General features: G+C 41.8%; 1 protein-coding gene across 1 annotated transcript in view; it reads right to left on the reverse strand.

The window, feature by feature from the left end:
- LOC310744751 (proprotein convertase subtilisin/kexin type 5-like) overlaps positions 1–19,753 on the reverse strand; it is a gene marked incomplete at its 5' end in the record, with an annotated part of 67,403 nt that overhangs the window by 38,823 nt on the left and 8,827 nt on the right. The window contains 3 exons of the mRNA XM_083576368.1: positions 4,812–4,880; positions 9,924–10,127; positions 16,651–16,787. Of these exons, the coding sequence (XP_083432494.1) occupies positions 4,812–4,880; positions 9,924–10,127; positions 16,651–16,787 (410 nt within the window). The remainder of the gene's footprint in view (positions 1–4,811; positions 4,881–9,923; positions 10,128–16,650; positions 16,788–19,753) is intronic.

Consider the following 19,753-nt stretch of genomic DNA (forward strand, 5'->3'; position numbering starts at 1 on the left):
CATTTTCACTGACTGTGGAAATGACTTCTGAGAAAAGAAACAAACCTGTTTCTGCCCAGAGTGCAGGCTACATCATACCCTTTTACAGTGCAAAAACTGTACCTGCATTTTGCAAGTACCAAGCTGACAGTTTAGCAAACAAATGGTTGAGTAAGAGCACAGGAAGTTGGAGGGGGGTTGGACTAGATGACTCTTGGGGTCCCGTTCAACTTTTCAGTTCCATGACTAAGGCATCACAGCTTCATCCTGTTGGCCTTTATCCTGGGTTGGCATCTCCCAGATACCAAAATATTGGCTTTCAGCAGTTTGCAACCCTGCTTGAAGTTGTCTAAGCTTATCTACATTTGGAACTATCTCTGTGTGATACTAATTGGGTTTTTTAAAAACAAAACAAACTCTGCTTGTAACTCCAGCAGTTTGAAAATGTGTTTTTTCGGGGTCGTCCTGGTCCCATTCATTCCCAAGGCCATAGATCCTCCCAACGTCTTCCTGCCAGGCTTTGTGAGCACAAAAGTAATAAAACTAGCAAAATGAAACGCCTTTGAACTTCTAATTATGTACCGTATAGCACAGCAAACCACCGAGAGTAATAAAAGGGACCAAAGAACTACATCTTTCCAACTCTCCATCTGAGTTTGTCAATGTAGTCTGTCCATCTCTTCAGATGGTATTTGGAAGGTGACTGCCAATATCAGCACAAAACATCAAGCATAAAATGAACATTTCTTTTAACTCATGGTTTATTTTTGGCATTAATAAGCTTAAACATCACAGGAAAATTTGACCTATAATGGAATTTTAAAGTTTTTTTTAAAAAAACAACAGTATTATAATATACTTCAGAGTTTTCAAAGTTATAGGAAAAACAATAACTAAAGGATAAATTAGACATGACATGGAATATCCGTGATCAGATATCCTGATGCCTTTGATTAAAAGCAGCTGCACTGACTGAGGTGGGGGTGGGGTGGGATTTGGACTGCGCTTGTGGTACTTGGTTAGGGGTCCCTCCCCATGTCATGACAACTTGGCCCTAAGTAAAAATATAAGCAGGCTCAGATTCCTGTTCTAATTTCCATCCAGCAGTTGGAGGGAAAGGAATAAAGAGATGGCATAAACAGGTTCCCTCCATTACAGCCCAACAACATATAGCTTCTTCTGCTGCTGTCGTATGAAGGTTGACATACTGTAGTCCGGGAGCAATTTTTATTAGACTGTAACATACCCATAACGAAATGCCATTTCACTCTTTAGAAGCCTCTGGAATCAGAGGTATCCTATATATCAGAGGTTCTAAAACCTTTTACCCCCCAGGGCTCACACAATGACAACTGAGAATTACTGTGGCCTACCACTCACAAAAAACGATAGTGCAGGAGAAAAAACAGTCACAAAATGGTGGCAGAGGGAGGCAGGGGTTGTCATAATAGCAGCTAGTAACTATTGACATATTTTTTTACTGATCTCCAATCCATCTTTGGAAATTGCTAATTTCTTGGCCACAGTATTGCCACTGTGGCAAGGAGTTCCATAGCTCAGTTTTCATCAAGCTATGGGCATACATTTGCTCTGGAAGTATCATCACTCAGCCTAACCAGTTAAGTCAGAATTTGATGAACAACAGGCTTTAAGCAGAGAATGTTTTTTCTTTTATATTTTTCCCTTTCCTACCTGCCCCCATGCCCCTCAATGTATTTTTACCCATCTCTACTAATTTCTACTCACATTCTGTTGTACACTCAACTAATCCCTTTATCCGTGTGTAAAAAAAAAGGTCCATTAGGTCCAGTCATGGCCAACTCTGGGGTTGCGGCGCTCATCTCGCTTTACTGGCCGAGGGAGCCAGCGTACAGCTTCTGGGTCATGTGGCCAGCATGACTAAGCCACTTCTGGCGAACCAGAGCAGTGCACAGAAATGCCATTTACCTTCCTGACAGAGCAGTACCTATTTATCTACTTGCACTTTGACGTGCTTTCGAACTTATAGGTTGGCAGGAGCAGGGACCAAGCAACAGGAGCTCACCCCATCGTGGGGATTCGAACCGCCAACCTTCTGATCAGCAAGTCCTAGGCTCCGTGGTTTAACCCACAGCGCCACCTGTGTCCCATTAATCTGTGTGTGCCCCCCCCCCAAATCAGTTTCTTTCATTCCTTCTCCCTGGTCCCTTTATATTAACATGTTCCTCCTCTCTTATATCCTTTCTTTCTTTTCCCAGTTTATATATAATAAGATGTAAATAATAATGAGCACTGAGACACCACCTGAAGGGTCCCAGTCCACTCCTTGAGAAAACTGTGCTATGCATCAGTAGCATCACCTGTAGCAGCCCACCACAGTTTCAGATTTCAAGGATTTCCTATAGGCTCCTGACCCAGAAATACACTGAGTTTGGGAACTAAACATAGCTCATAGAGGAACAGAGTTGCCTAATAGACAATAATCCTACCAAACGATTCATCACCTAAAATCCAAAGGAGGAATGTTCCAGAAGTGGGGAAGGTGAGTTAGTTCCCTCAACTATCAGACTCTAGACAAGTTCACACAAGCACAAAAACCTTTTTATTTTTGTGTCACCTGCTTTGATTTGTTAGCATAAACTGACTACCAACTAAAAGCACTGCGTATGATAATAAAAGTCTATGGGGTCTGATTTGTGATCACTCCCCAGAAACAGTTGATACTGCAGTCACCGAGCAGAAGGCATATGTGTATGAACCAGCCTTCACCGTGTGATGAAACAGCAGTTTGGGGGCCAATGCAAACAGTGGTCATTTTGGGAAATGATTCTATAGCTGTCCACACATTTTGTGCAAAATTACTGGTCAGAAATGAAAGAGCTGGTAGACCCCAGAAACTCAGAGACTCTCTTCCATCACCCCATCAAGATTGCTGCCACAAGCAGACCTTCAACTCACACATCAGCTGGGAAAAGGAATGACGCTGGTTTAAGGAGGAAGTGAAGATATGGTTTATCAAGGCTGTTATTTGCCAAGGCTGTGCTGTGCTTCCCTACCAATGGCCATATGGCCCCCTAGGGGCCCCAGGATATTCCAAGGGGGCCACAGGTGAAAACCACATAAATTGGGAGCCACGGCAGGAGACTCAGAGGCTATAAAGGGAAGCGAGAAGTGAAGGGGGGAAAAGATCATTTTTCTAAAAATCCTGATTGGCTATCTGCTTAGCCAATCACAAGCAGGTAAGGGGGCAGCCCACCAGGGCCTAGTGCTCCTTTTTGGCACGTATATTTTCTTGGAGCAGTCCCGGTTTGTTTCCAGGGGAGGAGAGGGCGATTGCTGAGGCTCCCGCTTTGACCAGTAAAGCCAATACAGAACCCCCATGTCCAGTAAGTGTGGGGGTGGGGTGGCAATGGGTTGGGCTGGGTGAGCCAGAGCTGCTTGTTGCCAGTGCTGGACCTGGTGGCAGCCTGGGTCTGACTCTGCAAGGCACAGGGTGCAATCCACCCCAGCACCTAGCAGAGTGGGGGCACCTGCTGCTGCTGACTGGCACCTAGTAAATAACTGTCTACTCAGAAGAAAGCCGCACTGAGGTCAGTGGGCCTTACTCCCAGGTAGGGTGGGGGCCCATAGTGTTTTATCTAGGCAGCCAGGGCCCCTCCAAATGACAAGATCTTTTTGCACCAGGTCAGTGAGGACCACTTGCTTTTAAAAATTCTCCCATATATACAGAACTCCCTGTGTGCGTTTTGGACTATATGTGTCAAATAACTGGGGTCAAATAAGTGTTGTTTACTTCTTATAATACATGGAAGTTGGATCTCCCTCAGGAGGTTCTGGACTCTCCTTCCTTGGAGGTTTCTAAGCAGAGCTTGGATGGCCGCCTGTCATGGATGCTTTAGCTGAGTTTCCTACATTGCAGGGGGTTGCACTAGAAAGATGGCCCTCGGGTCCCTTCCAGATCCATGATTCTGTGTTTTTCAGCTTCAACAATATTTCATTATGTTCCTATTACTTTACGTAATTGTATTTTGTATAAATTATCAAAATTATAAATAAAACATGTTCTATTTACAAACAAAGCTTTTAAATAGCTACATTTCTACTGCTACGACGGAAAGGGGCATGGGTGTAGCCAAGATTTTTGTTTTGTTGGGGGGGCAGAACCTCAGATTAGTATTGATTTGTATTTATGGGGGGGGGAGCTGCTCCCTGCCCCTGCTTGGTTATGTCCATGGGGGGGCCACAGAAACGAGGTCAGAAGGAGGCCATAGTCAGAAAAAGGTTGGGAAACCTTGGTGTACTGTACTGACTGAGAAGGCCTTGAGGACTTTATTAACCAAACAAATATATGTTATGGTCTTACTATTTGTTTGGCATTATTTGTTACTTTTGGATATTAAAAATTGTTAGATATATCACTTTACTACAGAACATGACCATGCTCCATTATTATTTTTAATGTATGCAGGAGTTGCCAACACCTTTGGCCTGTGGAAATATTTTGAGAAAGTTCTGTGGGTGCCAGTCACTAACTGTCTGTTGTGGGAGTGCAGCATAATGCAGCTTAGCTGTTATGGGGCAAGATGACTGCTGTGGTGACAGCAGTTGGTTACAAGGATAGTAGCTTCCATTGTGCCCGGATCCAGCTCAACTCTGGGCCCTGTTATCTATATGAAACTAAATTATCCTATTATGTGCATGAAACAAATTAGCTTTTGTAAGCTGCCTGGGGAGAGCTCTGCCCTGAAGGGTGGCATATAAGAATAAAACAAAAAACAAATATATAAGTACATATTAAAGAAATAATTGAAAGTACAGAAGTAGAAACTTAAAGATTAAAAAATAAAACATACCCAGGCTGCAGGAGAGGCATCCATCTGCGCAAGGAATGCAGTCTTCTGAGTCAAGTTCCTCTGCTTCACCTGCACATTGGGCAGTCCATGAAACAGTCAACATACACGGATTTCACTTCATGGGAATCCAAACATCATTTCTCTGAGACTAACAGAAACTTGTAACATTGGTCTGTCAGCAGCACTCCCCCCAAATATTCCATTGTCTGCTAATATCAATATTAAGGAGATGGCAGGTGACCATCAGGCACAAAGGTCTCAATAAATGTATGCCTGGGGTCTGTGCACCATAAATATACCTATTTATCAGAATAAATTGCCTGGAAATGTTCTCATGTCCACTTTTTAAACTTGTGCCAGGGGCCTTTGGTGGCCAATAATGGCTTAAACATTGAGAACCACTGGCCTACCTCACAGGGTGGCACACTTCTCTTTATGCGTTAAACGACACGTGTGAGAGTTCTCCACATGGAGGAGCTCCATAGGCAGAAGAGACAGCCCCTCCATGACACTGCTTTGAGTGTGAAGACTGAAGCCTTTTGTGTTAGAGCTCTTCTGGGCTGCGTGTGCAGAGGAGATTTGCGTAATATCAGGGTTGGGCCCTGCTTGCCCTTCTTCTCACGCTGCTGCTTGTTTTGTTCTAGCACTGCTGCTGATTAGCTCCAACAAACTTTACCTGGGATACCACTGGGAAATAATTTTGCATCAACCTCTTTCAGTATAATCTAGGGCTTACCCTGGAGTCTTACACCCAAGTAAAGTGTAGCTGTTTTACCTCCAATCCTGGGCGTAGCTAGGCTTTTTGTTAGGTGGGCAAAACCTCAGTTAGTTAAGTATTTATATTGATTTAGGGGAGTCCGTTGCTGCCTGCCCTCGCCTTGGCCTTGCACACGCCTCCTATGCTAGAGTCCTAATGGTGAAGCTTGTTTAGTTTTATTGTGAAAACAGAGCTTTTACACGTTAACAGTGCACTGTTGCAACTACCCCACTAACATTTTATTTTATTTCATCGTTGTGCCAGATGCAGTATAGAGCACAGTTGTGTCAAGCTGTCTGGACAGAGGGCATATTATTAGACAGGCAAGTTTCTAATCCCAGACCAAAATGGTTTTCATAGCAAAAAAGCTTATGTACATTTCAAGTTCATCAAACCTGAAATAAAAACAAAACTCTACTCATGTCCTTCAGTATACGATGGCATACAAGAGTATTTAGAGTAAATTTGATTATCATTTTGCATGAACCAAAAGGGTTTTATTTTTATTTTCAGCACCAAGTGACAGTAACCGACGTTGTTGCTGTTAGGGAAATGAGCAAGGCACTAATGTAATGGTTTTGCTCTTCACCAGAGGCCAGATTGTTTTAACAATATATGGTGGATGTGAAGGGCAATGCAGGCAAGCTCCAGGCTTTGGGGAGATGACTTCCAGTCAGAGGTCTTGTACAAGCATGGCAATGTTGAACATAAATGCATATAGCTTATAAACATTGATGAGTTTGCTGTTATGGGTCAAGTCAGTCTCTATTTTAAATTCAGACCCAATTTAACTGCAACCCCAATGAACAATTTACATGTCTCTCCAGAAGTCAGTCTGTGGGCTGCAGTGGAGCTAAGTCTGAGGCCAGCCTTAGAAGGGTCACCCAACAAGGTCAACTATTTCCCTCCCTGAAGAGAGGGTTAAGACTTTGTGCGTTTAATGTATTGACCTCTTTGGCTTTTTGTCTATTGATTTTAAATAAACATATCCACAGAGATCAGAGAGCTGAAATGCTTTCAGAAAATCTGTGTATTTGAGAAACTGGAGATTGGATAAAGAAATTCACTCTGCATCATTGCATCTTCATCAGAGACATTTTCATCAGAGCAAGACAATCATTTTTGTAAATTGTTGTTAAAGTGTCCCAAAGAGGTCCGCTTGTCCTACTGTAGGGGGACCTAATACTGGCATGAGATTCTTCTCTGCCATCCAGCAAGGCAGCTCCATGCTTGCCACCGCGCAGTGGCTACCTTAGGGCAGGTGTTCTGGGAGAAAAACTCTGGCAATCAGGAACCAGCTTATGGACACCACATGGCCTCTACTTGCATCCCCTCCAACATTCCTCCAATGAAAATAGGGACATCCCAATTCATAATGATAATTTTACTATTTATACCCTACATATCTTACTGGGCTGCCCCAGCCACTCTGGGCAGCTTCCATCATATATAAAACATAATAAAACATTAAGCATTAAAAAAGCTTCCCTATACACGATAGCCTGGGAATTGTCCTGCGTGTCTTCCACCATTAGGTGGAGTGAAACTGAGAAATGATCACTCTCAAATCTGGGTATGACCTCCATACAGTGGCAGAGCTTTATGCTCTGGCACCGGGGGGTGGAGAGCAGGCGGGGGCGGGGATGGTGCATGTCCTGGGGTGGTGCACCACCCGCAGGGATGAGGCACATGTCCTGTGGGGGCATGGTGCCCAGCGTGTGTGGGGGGGCAGCCGCGATGGCACCCCACCGGGATCGTGCTGCCAGGGGCAGTGTGCTCCCCCCGCACTCCTCTTCCTCCGCCAGTGCCTCCATATTCTTTATGTGTAGGAGAAGCTCCTCAGAGACAATGATGTACTCAATAGCACTCATCCTGATTCCAGACAAGAAGGTGAACTCAGCTGGATGGTCCTTTCCAAGGGTACTATTTAGAATGTAGAGGCTTAGTTTGAAAGACATTTGTGCTAGGCAGAGACCCGCAAAGTTTGACATTTGGTCTTTTGAGGCTTGAGTTGTAAGTGGGCCTTCAACCTCCAGATCTGGTGGGGCATGGCCAAACTGTATGTATAAAGTTTGGTCATTTGACCCTAGTCTGGCATTTAGGTCTCCTCCCAGTACAACCATTGTGTTCGGATTTTGCAGTGTAAGGTCAGCAGCATATCCTTCCAGCTCACTCTGTTGGGCTCTGATCTCTGATTTCTAATGCATTGGGAGCATGTAGGCATTTCTAATTAACAGAGCCTTCTCGTTAAGGTGGGGCAGAGTAGCCAAGGTGTATGTCTTCAGTGAAGGGAGGGGCCTTGGTGTGGAGTCGATGTTCCTAGAAATAAGGACCCCCAGTCCCCCTTTTGCTCTGCCTTGCCTCTTCCCTAGTTCAGCTCCCAATGTAAAGGAGAGGTACCCATTTAATGATATGTCATCTCTGGTCCAGGTTTCCTGTACCAGTAAGATGTGATGTTGTGATAGAAAGTCAGTGAAACAGGCGTTCCTGGTGGATGAAGCCCATCCAGCCACATTTCTGGTTAAGAGGGTAACCTTATGCTGGCCTGTTGGCTGTCAATCCCTCTTTCCCTCACGAGGTGGTTGGGGCTGATAATCCCACCCATGCCTTCAGAGTATTAAAGAGGCATGCGCTGCAATGTGGGGGTCATTGGCCAGCAAGGAGCCAGCTTCATAAGCAGGGACATCATTTGTCCTATTCTGTCAGAGATGTATTGGGAATAACTGGTCCTCCTGCTTGTGCCTCAGTAAGTTCCTGAGTCTTGGAGCCTGGGGACTGGTGTGGCTTCAGCTGTCTGTCAGCAGCATGATATTTCTTGGTTTCCTTAAAGGTTATTAGCTTAGGGGTAGCGGGGTTGCCAAGCTGCTGCTCCTCTTCTTCGGTGTTTCTTGAGAGAATATCTGGCTGATGCACACGTAGCCTTCTTCGTGGTGAGGAGAAGTTGGATGTACCGTATTTTTCGCCCTATAGGACGCACTTTTTCCCCTCCAAAAATGAAGGGGAAATGTGTGTGCGTCCTATGGGGTGAATGCAGGCTTTCGATGAAGCCTGGAGAGCGAGAGGGGTCGGTGCGCACCGACCCCTCTCCCTCTCCAGGCTTCAGGAAGTATCCGCAAGCCATGGGAGCCCACGGGAGTTCCCCCCGGGCTCCCCCGGCTTGCGCAGCGCTGCCTGAAGCCCTGGCGCGCTCAGCAGTCATGCCGGGGCTTTGGGTAGCTCTGCGCAAGCCACGGGAGGGCTCCCACGGCTTGCACAGAGCTGCCTCTTATCCCGACGCCCCGGCGTGCTGAGCAGTTGCGCAGGGGCTTTGGGTAGCTCTGCGCAAGCTGCGGGATGGCTCCCCCAGCTTGCGCAGCGCTGCCTCTTATCCCGAAGCCCTGGCGCGCTCAGCAGTTGCACCGGGGCTTCGGGTAGCTCTACGCAAGCCGCGGGAGGGCTCCCACGGCTTGCGGAGAGCAGCCTGTTCTGGGGGCTGGGGTTGGGGGAAGTTTGGGCTTCTCCCACCCCAGCCTTTTTTTTCTTTATTTCCCCCCCAAAAAACTAGGTGCGCCTTATGGGCCGGTGCGCCCTATGGGGCGAAAAATACGGTATTTAATTGGTGTGTTTCCAACTCCTGTGTCCTTGCATCTGGAGTTGAGATTACAGACTTGATGTTTGCTAATCTCCTCTTCAGATCAGAGAGTTCCAAGGATTTCTCATCCTTCTTGGTGCTGCTAATGTTTTTATTACTATTTGTTTTGGTTTTGGTTTCCTCCACAGGGTATGTTACTCTACTGATGATCAGCTCTCTCTTTCTTCCCTGTATTCTTTTCAGTGCTTGTTAAAAACATTTTTGTTTAGACAAGCCTATTCAGATGTTTAGAAAGTTGATACGAGTCTTAATTTGTTCTAGTCTGCTGCTATTTTAACTTTTTAAGTGTCTTAAATTGTTGTTATTTTTTCTTAGTGATAATTTTATTGTTTTATCATTTTTGTAAACCGCTTTGAAGGTTGTTTTTTTAAAAAAACAACAATCAAGCAGTGTATAAAGCTTATAAAAAAATAAGCTGTAATTACTATTATTGGTGTGTGTGGAGGTGGGAGGATATTGGCAACCAGCTGTTTGGCTGGTGCCAGTGTGCCTTGATGTGGAACTGTCTCCCTTGGGAGGCTGTGGACTCTCCTTCCTTGGCGGTTTTTAAGCAGAGGTTGGATGTCCATCGGTCATGGATGCTTTAGCTGAGATTCCTGCATTGTAGGGGATTGGACTAGATAACCCTGAAGGTCCCTTCCAGCTCTACAATTATGGAAATCAAGGAGAACCTACTGAGTGTTTGGTCTTAAGTGTGTTAATGTGCTGTTGTCAGAAGTTTTACCTTTTCTACATTTGTGCTTCTGGCAGCTATTATCAGCCAGGTAGTATCCATCAAAGCATCTTTCGCACATGGTGTGATCAGGGCACACTTCACAGTGCTCAAAGCACGGCAGGCAGGTGTTCTCTTCCTCTGAAGAATAGTGGCCCAGAGGGCAACTTTCTCTGCATTCTCCCAGGTACAGGAAGCGTGTGTTGCCTTTCTTATCTGTAAGGCAGAAAGCAAGACAAAGCAGAACAAAAAACACTAGGAGAATTGTTCATCAAAAACAAACAAATCAACCCCAAACCTTCCTGTTTGTATTAAAAGATCATTTTGATCTGGGGAACTGATTGGTGGGAGCATTTGTGGCTGAGCCACCAGAACAGTTAATTGAGATTTGGAGTAGCTGCTGCCTCTTCTCTTACATTTACCTGTCTGCTTAGAAATGGAGAGGTTTCCCATTAACAATAACTGAACCTTTTTCTTTCAGAAACTCATTCTGAAGCCCATTATTTTCTCTGAAAGCCTGAAGTGCTTAATTAAATTAATGCTGGGAAATCTTCAGGAAAAGCAATGACTGGAAAAGAAAGGTTCCCTGAAGTTGCTCACACAGTAACCCAGGATACAAGCCCCATTGATACTCGGAAGTATTCTGGGGGTGCATTCATACTGCCATGTAAAGCATTGCTTGTTTCCCATGTGCTGTCTGGCTTGTTCAAACCTCTTGTCAAACTAGCTGGATTTATGACAATGAGAACTGGCCTGTTAATTTTGTTGAAAATAAATACCTAGATGTATCAACAAATGTTTAGAATTGCATCTACCTCTGCATGCTTCTCTTCTAGATAAAATCACACACAGTGGTGGGAGGATGTTTCACTGTTTTCATTATGAACCTTTTAACCTAAAGACACAGACTTAATGCAACTAGATTGAGTGTTTTCCAAGTCAATCCAAAAGGCAACCTGAGTTCAATCACCTTGTTTTTCCCCTAGCTGAGAATACAGTCTTAAGAGCTGCTATCCTTGAGATCAGGACGACTAAATGGGTTATCTGCCCCAACACACACACACACACACACACACACAGAGAGAGAGAGAGAGAGAGAGAGAGAGAGAGACTGTTCTGTAGAGTGGCCAGTTATGCATCACCAAAGAGAGGAAATGCATGTTGAAAAAGAAAAAAAAAGGACCAAAGAGGGCACAGGCTGGCATAAAATTTACATTTGCACCAGAAGCAGAATTTTTTTGGAGAACCTACTGGAAAAAATTAGGAGGAAAGAGGCCACATTGGGGACATTCAGTGGAACCAGAACAATAACATTTGATACTAACTCAAATTTGGTTTCCCTCCCTTTCCCCCCTTTTTTTTCTTTTTCTGTTGAATAATTTCTGCAGAGAGAAGTATATTGTGAAAGCAAAATAAAATATGGATTTTAAATGCATTACATGGAACGTAAATTGTTTGAATGATAAATTTAAGAGAAATAAGGTTGAACACGTTCTTGCAAAACAAAAATATCAATTAATCTGCTTGCAAGAGACCCAGAAAAACATAAAAGAGTGTTAATTAACAAGAGATTAGGTCTAGAGTTTATTGCATCTAGTAAGGAAAAGGAAAGAGGGGTAGTAATATATGCTAAATCTTATCTGGAACCTAAACTGCTTTTCATTGATGAAGAAGGCAGAATAGTGATAATTGAAATAAAAATTAATTTGGAAAGGATAACAGTCATCAGAATTTATGCATCTAATAAAAAACAACAGAATTTTACCATCTATTAGAAGAAAACGCATTGGAATACCTGGGGGGAAGGCTAATTCTAATGGGAAATTTTAACAGAGTAGTTGGTAATCTGGATTGGACAGAACAGATTAAAAAAAAAAAGAAACAAGACAAAATAAGCTTCCGAACTCCTTTTTTCATTTAAAAGAACTTTTGAACCTAAATGATACTTGGAGATTCAAATATCCTCTTAAGAAACAATTCATGTACTATTCTGAACCGCATAAATCGGCAGGACGAATCGACACAAAATGGACGACAAAAGAATTATTAACTAAAGTGAATCACATGGAAATTGGTCCTAGAACCTTATCTGATCATAATCCTGTAATAATTAGGTTCAAAGAAGAGGAAGAGAAAACAAAAAATATGGCGATTCAACGAAGGATTGATGACAGATATAGTCCAGAAGGCAAAGCGAATTTTACTTGAATATTTTGAATTCAATCAGAATCAAGGAACAGAGGAAAAAATGGTATGGGATGTGAGCAAAGTGGTGTTAAGAGGATTCTTTATCAAGCATAATGCAATCCAAAAGAAAATAAAGGAAAAGAAAAAAAATGGAAATTTAGTTAAATGAAAAAAACTCTTCCAAAAACCAGATGATGAACAGTTACAGATAGGAAAGAGAAGCTGCTGAATTGCAACTCATTACCAAACTTAAAAGCATGGAGAGACCTGGTCTGAACAAAGACATTGGATTCTTATCTCATTATACATGAGAAAGCCATTTTTCACCTTCTCACCCCTTGCTTTTTCCTGTAAGACCTATTGCAGTCGTTAAGAGTCGTCAACAGGCTCATCACAGCTATCTGCCAATCACCCATTCCCACCACCTTTCTGAGTAATACCCCTCCCCACCTTCTCACTATATAGAAGGATCTGGCAACTTCTGTTTCAGTGTATCTGAAGAAGTGTGCATGCACACGAAAGCTCATACCAAGAACTAACTTAGTTGGTCTTTAAGGTGCTACTGGAAGGAAAAAAATTTTTTTTGTTTTGTCAGATGATGAACAGATTAAACTAACCATGAAAGCCTTACAGACTCAATTTTCCATGATAATAAATGAGGAAATAGAATGGAAAATAAAGTTGATGAGACATAGAAACTTTGAGTATGCAACTAAAACGGGTAAATTATTGGCCTGGCAGATAAAAAAGAAGCAAGATGACAGAATTATTAGTAAAATTAAAGTTGAGGAAGCTTGGATTGAAAACCCGAAAGAGATCAGGAAAAGTTTTGTCAACTTCTATTCAAAACTATATAAAGAAGGCCTGGAGAAGAATGAAAAAATTAAGGAATTCTTAAAGACATGTAAATTACCAATGATTTCTAAGGAAAAATTAATAACTTCGAATTCTCCCATTACAGCGATGGAAGTACAGCATGCTATTCAAAGATCAAAATCAGGGAAGACACCAGGTCCTGATGGTCTTCCAGCTGTTTATTATAAAAAATTAGATGCTTTGTCCCTACCCCTAAAAGATTTAATGAACAACATCCTTAAAACTGAGAAGCTACCGGGCTCTTGGAAGGAGAGCTCTATCTCGGTCATCCATAAACAAGGAACAGAACTATCAAATATCGCTAACTATAGTCCTATTGCTCTGCTAAACAACGACCATAAGATCTATGCTGATATCATCGCGAACAGATTAAAGATATTGTTGAAGGAGACAATTCACAAAGATCAAACAGGTTTTCTCCCTGGAAGATATATGCAATCCAATATAAGAACACTGATAAATGTATTAGAATACTTGGATCTTAAAATTGATAAACCAGCAGCCATCATGTTTGTTGATGCTGAGAAGGCTTTCGATAATGTGTCTTGGAAGTTTATGAAAGAATTGATAGAAGAAATGGGATCTGGCGAAAGTTTTAGTAGAGGAATAAAGGCAATCTATTCTGATCAAAGGGACGCGGGTGGCGCTGTGGGTAAAACCTCAGTGCCTAGGACTTGCCGATCACATGGTCGGCGGTTCGAATCCCCACGGCGGGGTGAGCTCCTGTCTTTCAGTCCCAGCTCCTGCCCACCTAGCAGTTCGAAAGCACTCTTAAGTGCAAGTAGATAAATAGGTACCGCTTTATAGCGGGAAGGTAAACAGCGTTTCCGTGTGCTGCGCTGGTGCAGGCTCGCCAGAGCAGCTTCGTCATGCTGGCCACGTGACCCGGAAGCGTCTCCGGACAGCGCTGGCCCCCGGCTTCTTAAGTGAGATGGGAGCACAACCCTAGAGTCGGACACAACTGGCCCGTACGGGCAGGGGTACCTTTACCTTTACCTATTCTGATCAAAAGGCAAAAGTAATCATCAATGGTAATATCTCAGAGGAATGCAAAATTAATAAAGGAACTAGGCAAGTATGCCCCTTATCACCCCTAATTTTCATCTTAGTAATGGAAGTATTAAATAACCAAATTAGGGAAGACGATTGTGTTAAAGGTATCACCTTGGGCAACAACACATATAAGATTAAAGCATTCGCAGACGATGTGCTTGTCATGACTGAAAATCCCAAAGAAAGTTTGATAAGAGTAATAGAATTGTTTAATAACTTTGGAGAAGTGGCAGGCTTTAACTTGAACACTAATAAGACTAGGTTAATAGTTTAAAATGTACCTACGACTGAAAAGAAAGACATAGAAACATAGAAGAAGCTACGGGACTGAAGATTTTCTGAAAAGCAAAATATTTTGGCATCTGGATTACTCCCAAAAATTCTAAATTTATTTCAGGATAACTATATAAAAACTATATAAAAACTTGACAAGAAATTTTAAAAACCCCTTGAAACCTGGACTAAATTAAAGTTGTCAATCCTTGGTAGGATTTCAATCATAAAGATGAATGTTCTCCCTAAACTGGTTTTCTTATTTCAGATGATCCCAATTCTGAGTGAGGTAGGCTGCCTCAAAAAATGGCAACAAGAAATATCTAAATTTATATGGGAGGGCAGGAGACCCAGGATTAAACATCGAATTTTAATAGATATAAAGGATAGAGGTGGTTTTACCCTGCCCGATTTGAAATTGTATTATGGGACAGCCTGCCTCACGTGGATGAAGGAATGGTGCAATTTGATAGATATGGATATGTTGGACTTGCAGGGACATAATAACTGTTGGGGTTGGCATGCTTATTTAATATATGGAAAGGCAAAAATACATAGAGATTTCTCAAATTATATCATAAGGAGATCACTTCTTAAAGTTTGGGAGAAATATAAAGATCGGTTGGAGTAAAGGCCACATTGGTAAAGAAAAAAAAAACATGTTGGAAAATTGGCCTACCTATAAAACACTTTTAAAAGAAGAAGAGAACCAATTGAAACTTAAGAGCTTTGAGGAATTAAGAGATGTCATTACAGATTGGTTTCAATATTATCAAATATTCGAAAGATTTAAAGTAGATAAACAAAAAGGGTTCGCCAAGGAAACCTTGAGATTTGAATCTGATGTAATAAATTCAAAAAGTAAAACCCTCTCTAAAGCTTATCACCTCCTCCTAGACTGGGAAGTGGAGGAGGAGGAAGTTACATCCGCCATGATAAAGTGGTCTCAAGACTGGGTATGCTATAACAATGTCCCAATGGGAAAACCTGTGGAAGAATAGTTGGAAATTTACTACGTGCTATGCCATACATGAAAACTTGTTAAAAATGCAACACCGGTGGTATTTAACTCTATGGAAATTAGCCAAAATGTACAAAGGAGCCAAAAGTAATGGTTGGAGATATGGAGGCCAAAAAGGCTCACTGTACCACATATATGGTGGCAATGTAGCAAAATAAAGAAATTTTGGGAGGAAATCCACTTTGAACCAGAAAAAATGTTAAGAATCTCATTTATTAGGAAACCAGAGGCATATCTGTTAGGCACTACTGATTCAGATATTCCTAAAAAAATTATATATATTTTTTTATATGCAACAGTGGCAGCGAGAGTTCTTATAGCTACAAGGAGGAAGAGCGACATAATTCCTTCTAGACAAGAGTGGATACAAAAAATTGACTGAATATGCTGAAATAGATAGTGTATCTGAAAAAATAAACAATAAATCGAGAATTGAATTTGTATCAAAATGGGAGGCCTTCAGAACATATCTTAAACAAAATTATACCATGTTAAAATCTGTAGCAGCTTTTGAGTGACCCCAGCAGTTTTTATTAATTGCTTATATAAATACAAACATTTATAAATTGTGAAAATATTAATAAAAAATAGTATTTTGATATGGCAGTAAATTTATGTAAAAAGAATTAAGGAATAAATGGGAGGTTGGGTATATATATGAAAAAAATCACATTTGCAAATAGAATGTCCCTATTTTCTAGGGAATGTTGGAGAGTATATTAATTTTATATACAGAGATGCAAATGTATATGATTTAAATAGACATGCCACGCACCAGAGTGGGGAGCAGCCTATGTCTGCTGTCAAGAACCTCTCAATGGAAAGTTCCAAGGCGTCTGCTGTCCCTTCTTAAAATGGTTATTTATCTTCAATGAGCCTTGGACCAGGCAGCCCTTCAAACAGAGGATGCCTTCAGACAGAGGACTGGCCTCTGTAAAGTGTGGCACACGGCCACTCTATCCCTCTGTCTAGGCTGCCACTGCTCAACAGGAGGGAAACAGCAGCTCCTTGAGTCCTGGCAGCAAAAATCCTTCACTTCCACGTTTGATACTATCAGGACTCTGGAAGACTGGGAACCCATTAGCTAATAAATGGGTATATTTGGTGGGTATCCAGTATAAATATCTGGAATTCAGTTTTGGTCTGGGATTGGAATGGAGCGGGACCAAGAAAATCCCAGTTGTACAAAAATATACTGGCATATTAAATATATAAAATACTGCTTTTTTAAATAACAACGTCATATAAGCAACTGTACTATCTATCCACTTTGGATTTTGAACTAAAATCAAGGCAAAGGAGTGAAGTGGTCAAAGAGCACATCCTTACCTTTTCCACAAGCGGAGCACTGGTTGGGTTCGCCTCCACTGCATTCCATGCAGGTCTGATGGCATGAATGACACTGACTTTCAAATTCATATTTCCCTTTAGGGCACTGAAGAACACAGCGCCCATCATTCAAAGAACTGTTACAAAAGAAAAGGGGGAAGTTTAATACTAGAATCAAAGAATAGAAGAATACTTTCCTTTTAAAAAACAAGCTCAAACAGATTCTGAGAACTGCTTCCATGTTCGGTTATATTCCTTATATTCTTTGCACTTTGTTCTCCTATCAGCGTGAAACGTATTTATGACATGTGGCAAGATAAAGAGTAAGGTCAACTAAGCTGTGAACTTTGACTTTATTTTGCCACCTGGAGCCAGATTTTCACAGACCATCCTCATTGATCTCATGTTCCTCTGTCTCCACATCTTCGTCACTGAAGTATTCCAAGATCCTACCAATTTTTTTTTTTTTTTTTGGAAGAATCAATCACTTTTCATGTTCACACACACACTCTGCTTTAGCTCATCTATTGTAATTTTTACTCAATTTTGTTTGTGACGTGACCTCCAGGAATCCTAGTGTGGTTTTTTTGTGGTTTGTTTGTTTTTTTTTTTTTAAAAAGAGTCAACAGTTGATGCTTTTTATGAAGGATGTGTTTGTTTTGGCAGATGAATAGTTTAAGTTGCTTGAAGGATGCAAATGACTAGGTCCTTCAAATATGGGCCTCATATCAATCTCTTTGTTTTTAATTACTGTATTTCACTCAACATTGATATGGGAAAGCTGTATTCTGGATGAGATGATGCAGTTTCACCAGTACATGAGACAGAAATGTGGAAGTCTTCCTGCACCCTGATCTTGTGTGTTACCTAAAGGCAATGAGGAGAATGTTGTACCACAGCTTTTATTCAGGGGGACTTACTACAGCCCAAAGCTGTAGTATCTCCAGGGCCTTAGAGCAGGCATGTCCAACTCCCAAGAGACTGTGATCTACTCACAGTGTAAAAAGACCAGCTGTGATCTACCCATTGCCAGGAGTTGTAGAGCTTTTTTTAGGGGAGGGTTGACCAAAGGCAATCACTACACTTCATTCCGTGATCTACCTGGAACGCCCCCGCGATCTACCTGTAGATCACTATCTACCTGTTGGACATGCCTGCCTTAGGGAGCTCTTTCCTGGCTCCTTACACTGTTTGTTCTTGTTTTATCTAGTGTTTATTTCTGGATATTATTCCTAAACAATTACTGCTTCTTAGGACCTTGTTGAAACCAGATTCTGATTCTGAACATGGATTCAGTTGTCAGATTCCTGATTGTGTTAGGATATTTGTTGGAAACAGATGGCATAGAATACACCTGTTCTTAGGGTGATATTTTTAAGTTTTATTATGGGAAATCAGTAGCTTATTAAAGAGGTATTGATTTTTCACAAATGTTCATTGCAATGTCTGTAAAGTGATACTGGGGAAAAGTTGCCCTTTATTTGAAATAGCAGGCTAAAGTGCCTGATTGTTGTTTGTGTGCTTCTGAAGAGAAAACCATTTCAATTAGCAAACATGAGTTTTTACTTGTGAGAACCTTGATTCATAAGGAGATACCTTGGTGTGCAGTTGCTGTTAATTCTGAGTAGGGTCACATCAGTGCTTTTTTTCTAGAAGAATAAGTGCTGGTACTCACCATGAAGTTGTTACAAAAATGACACTTTCTAACAACAACAAAAGAGGTGCTGGTACTGCGTACCCTTGAGTACCCCCCTTTTTTAAAAAAAAACCACTGGCCATACCCACACTCTCCATTCAAAGCCCTCTTTGCTTCCCTCAAAGAACCCTGGGAACTGTAGTTTGTTGAGAGTGCTGAGAATTGTTAGGGGACCCCTATTCCCCCCCACAGAGCTTCAATTCCCAGTACCCAAAGTGAACTATTAGGTTTCTTTGAGAGAAGCCATGACTATTAAAGTGGTATAAGAGTGCTTTCAGTGGATGGTGTGGAAGTGACCTGAATCTATTTGCAAGGATGCATGCTAGTTTATTATTAGTCCCTTGCTCTGAATGACACTCAGTAGAGGCCTTGCTGCAAGTAAATAAAACAATAAAAATAGACTGCAGTGCTGACATAGCTTTAGAAACAGATAGCATAGTCTCAACTTGTGGGTAGTTACAGACGCTTATTAACCACTAGTGGGCTCAGTAGGCTGCTGAATTTGTCATCTGAATGAGATCTGGACATCAAGAAGGAAATAGTATTCCCAAGTGTTGCTGTATTATTGCCTAGATTGCCTCCTTCATTAAACATAAGATTCAGAGGAAAGTTTTGGGATGTGCGTGGTAGAGTGATGATGACCTATTTTTGAGAAATCACGAGGCACTTCAGAATGATTTTTGCCAACAAAATCTGGGGGTGTTGACCACACTGTACTGTACTGTGTGTTTGCAGCTGTTGGCATTTTCATTTAATTGGTCCACATGAGGTTACCCTGTAACAACACCAGTCTTAATGCTTTCCCTTTATAAATTTAGGTGTATTTAATTTGTGGACAATCCAAAAAATTGGGGGAAATCGGGTTCCACATCACTCTACTCAAGGTCTCAGGTGATTGTTTTCCATGTTTTGAGGTGGGTGGATCAATGGTCACTTTCTGATACTCCCCTTTCATTGCCCACTATGTCATATCCTCCAACATTTCTTCAGTGAAAACGGGAATGTCCAATTCCATAATAAGAACAATTTTATTATTTATACCCCACCCATCTGACTGGGTTTCCCCAGCCACTTCCAACATATATATAAACATAATGAAACATTTTAAAACTTCTCTATATAGGGCTGCCTTCAGATATCTTCTAAAGGTTGTATAGTTACTTATCTCCTTGCATTGGGAGTCACATAGCCCCATAACCTCCAACATTTCTCTGATGAAAATAGGGGCATCCTAAGGAAGAGCAGAAGGACAGATCGTGAAGCTGAGGCTCCAATACTTTGGCCACCTCATGTGAGAAGAGAAGACTCCCTGGAAAAGACCCTGATGTTGGGAAAGATGGAGGGCGCAAGGAGAAGGGGACGACAGAGGACAAGATGGTGGGACAGTGTTCTTGAAGCTACCAGCAT

This window comes from Podarcis filfolensis, assembly GCF_964270895.1.
Source record: "Podarcis filfolensis genome assembly, chromosome: 11".
NCBI classification, from domain to species: Eukaryota; Metazoa; Chordata; class Lepidosauria; order Squamata; family Lacertidae; genus Podarcis; species Podarcis filfolensis.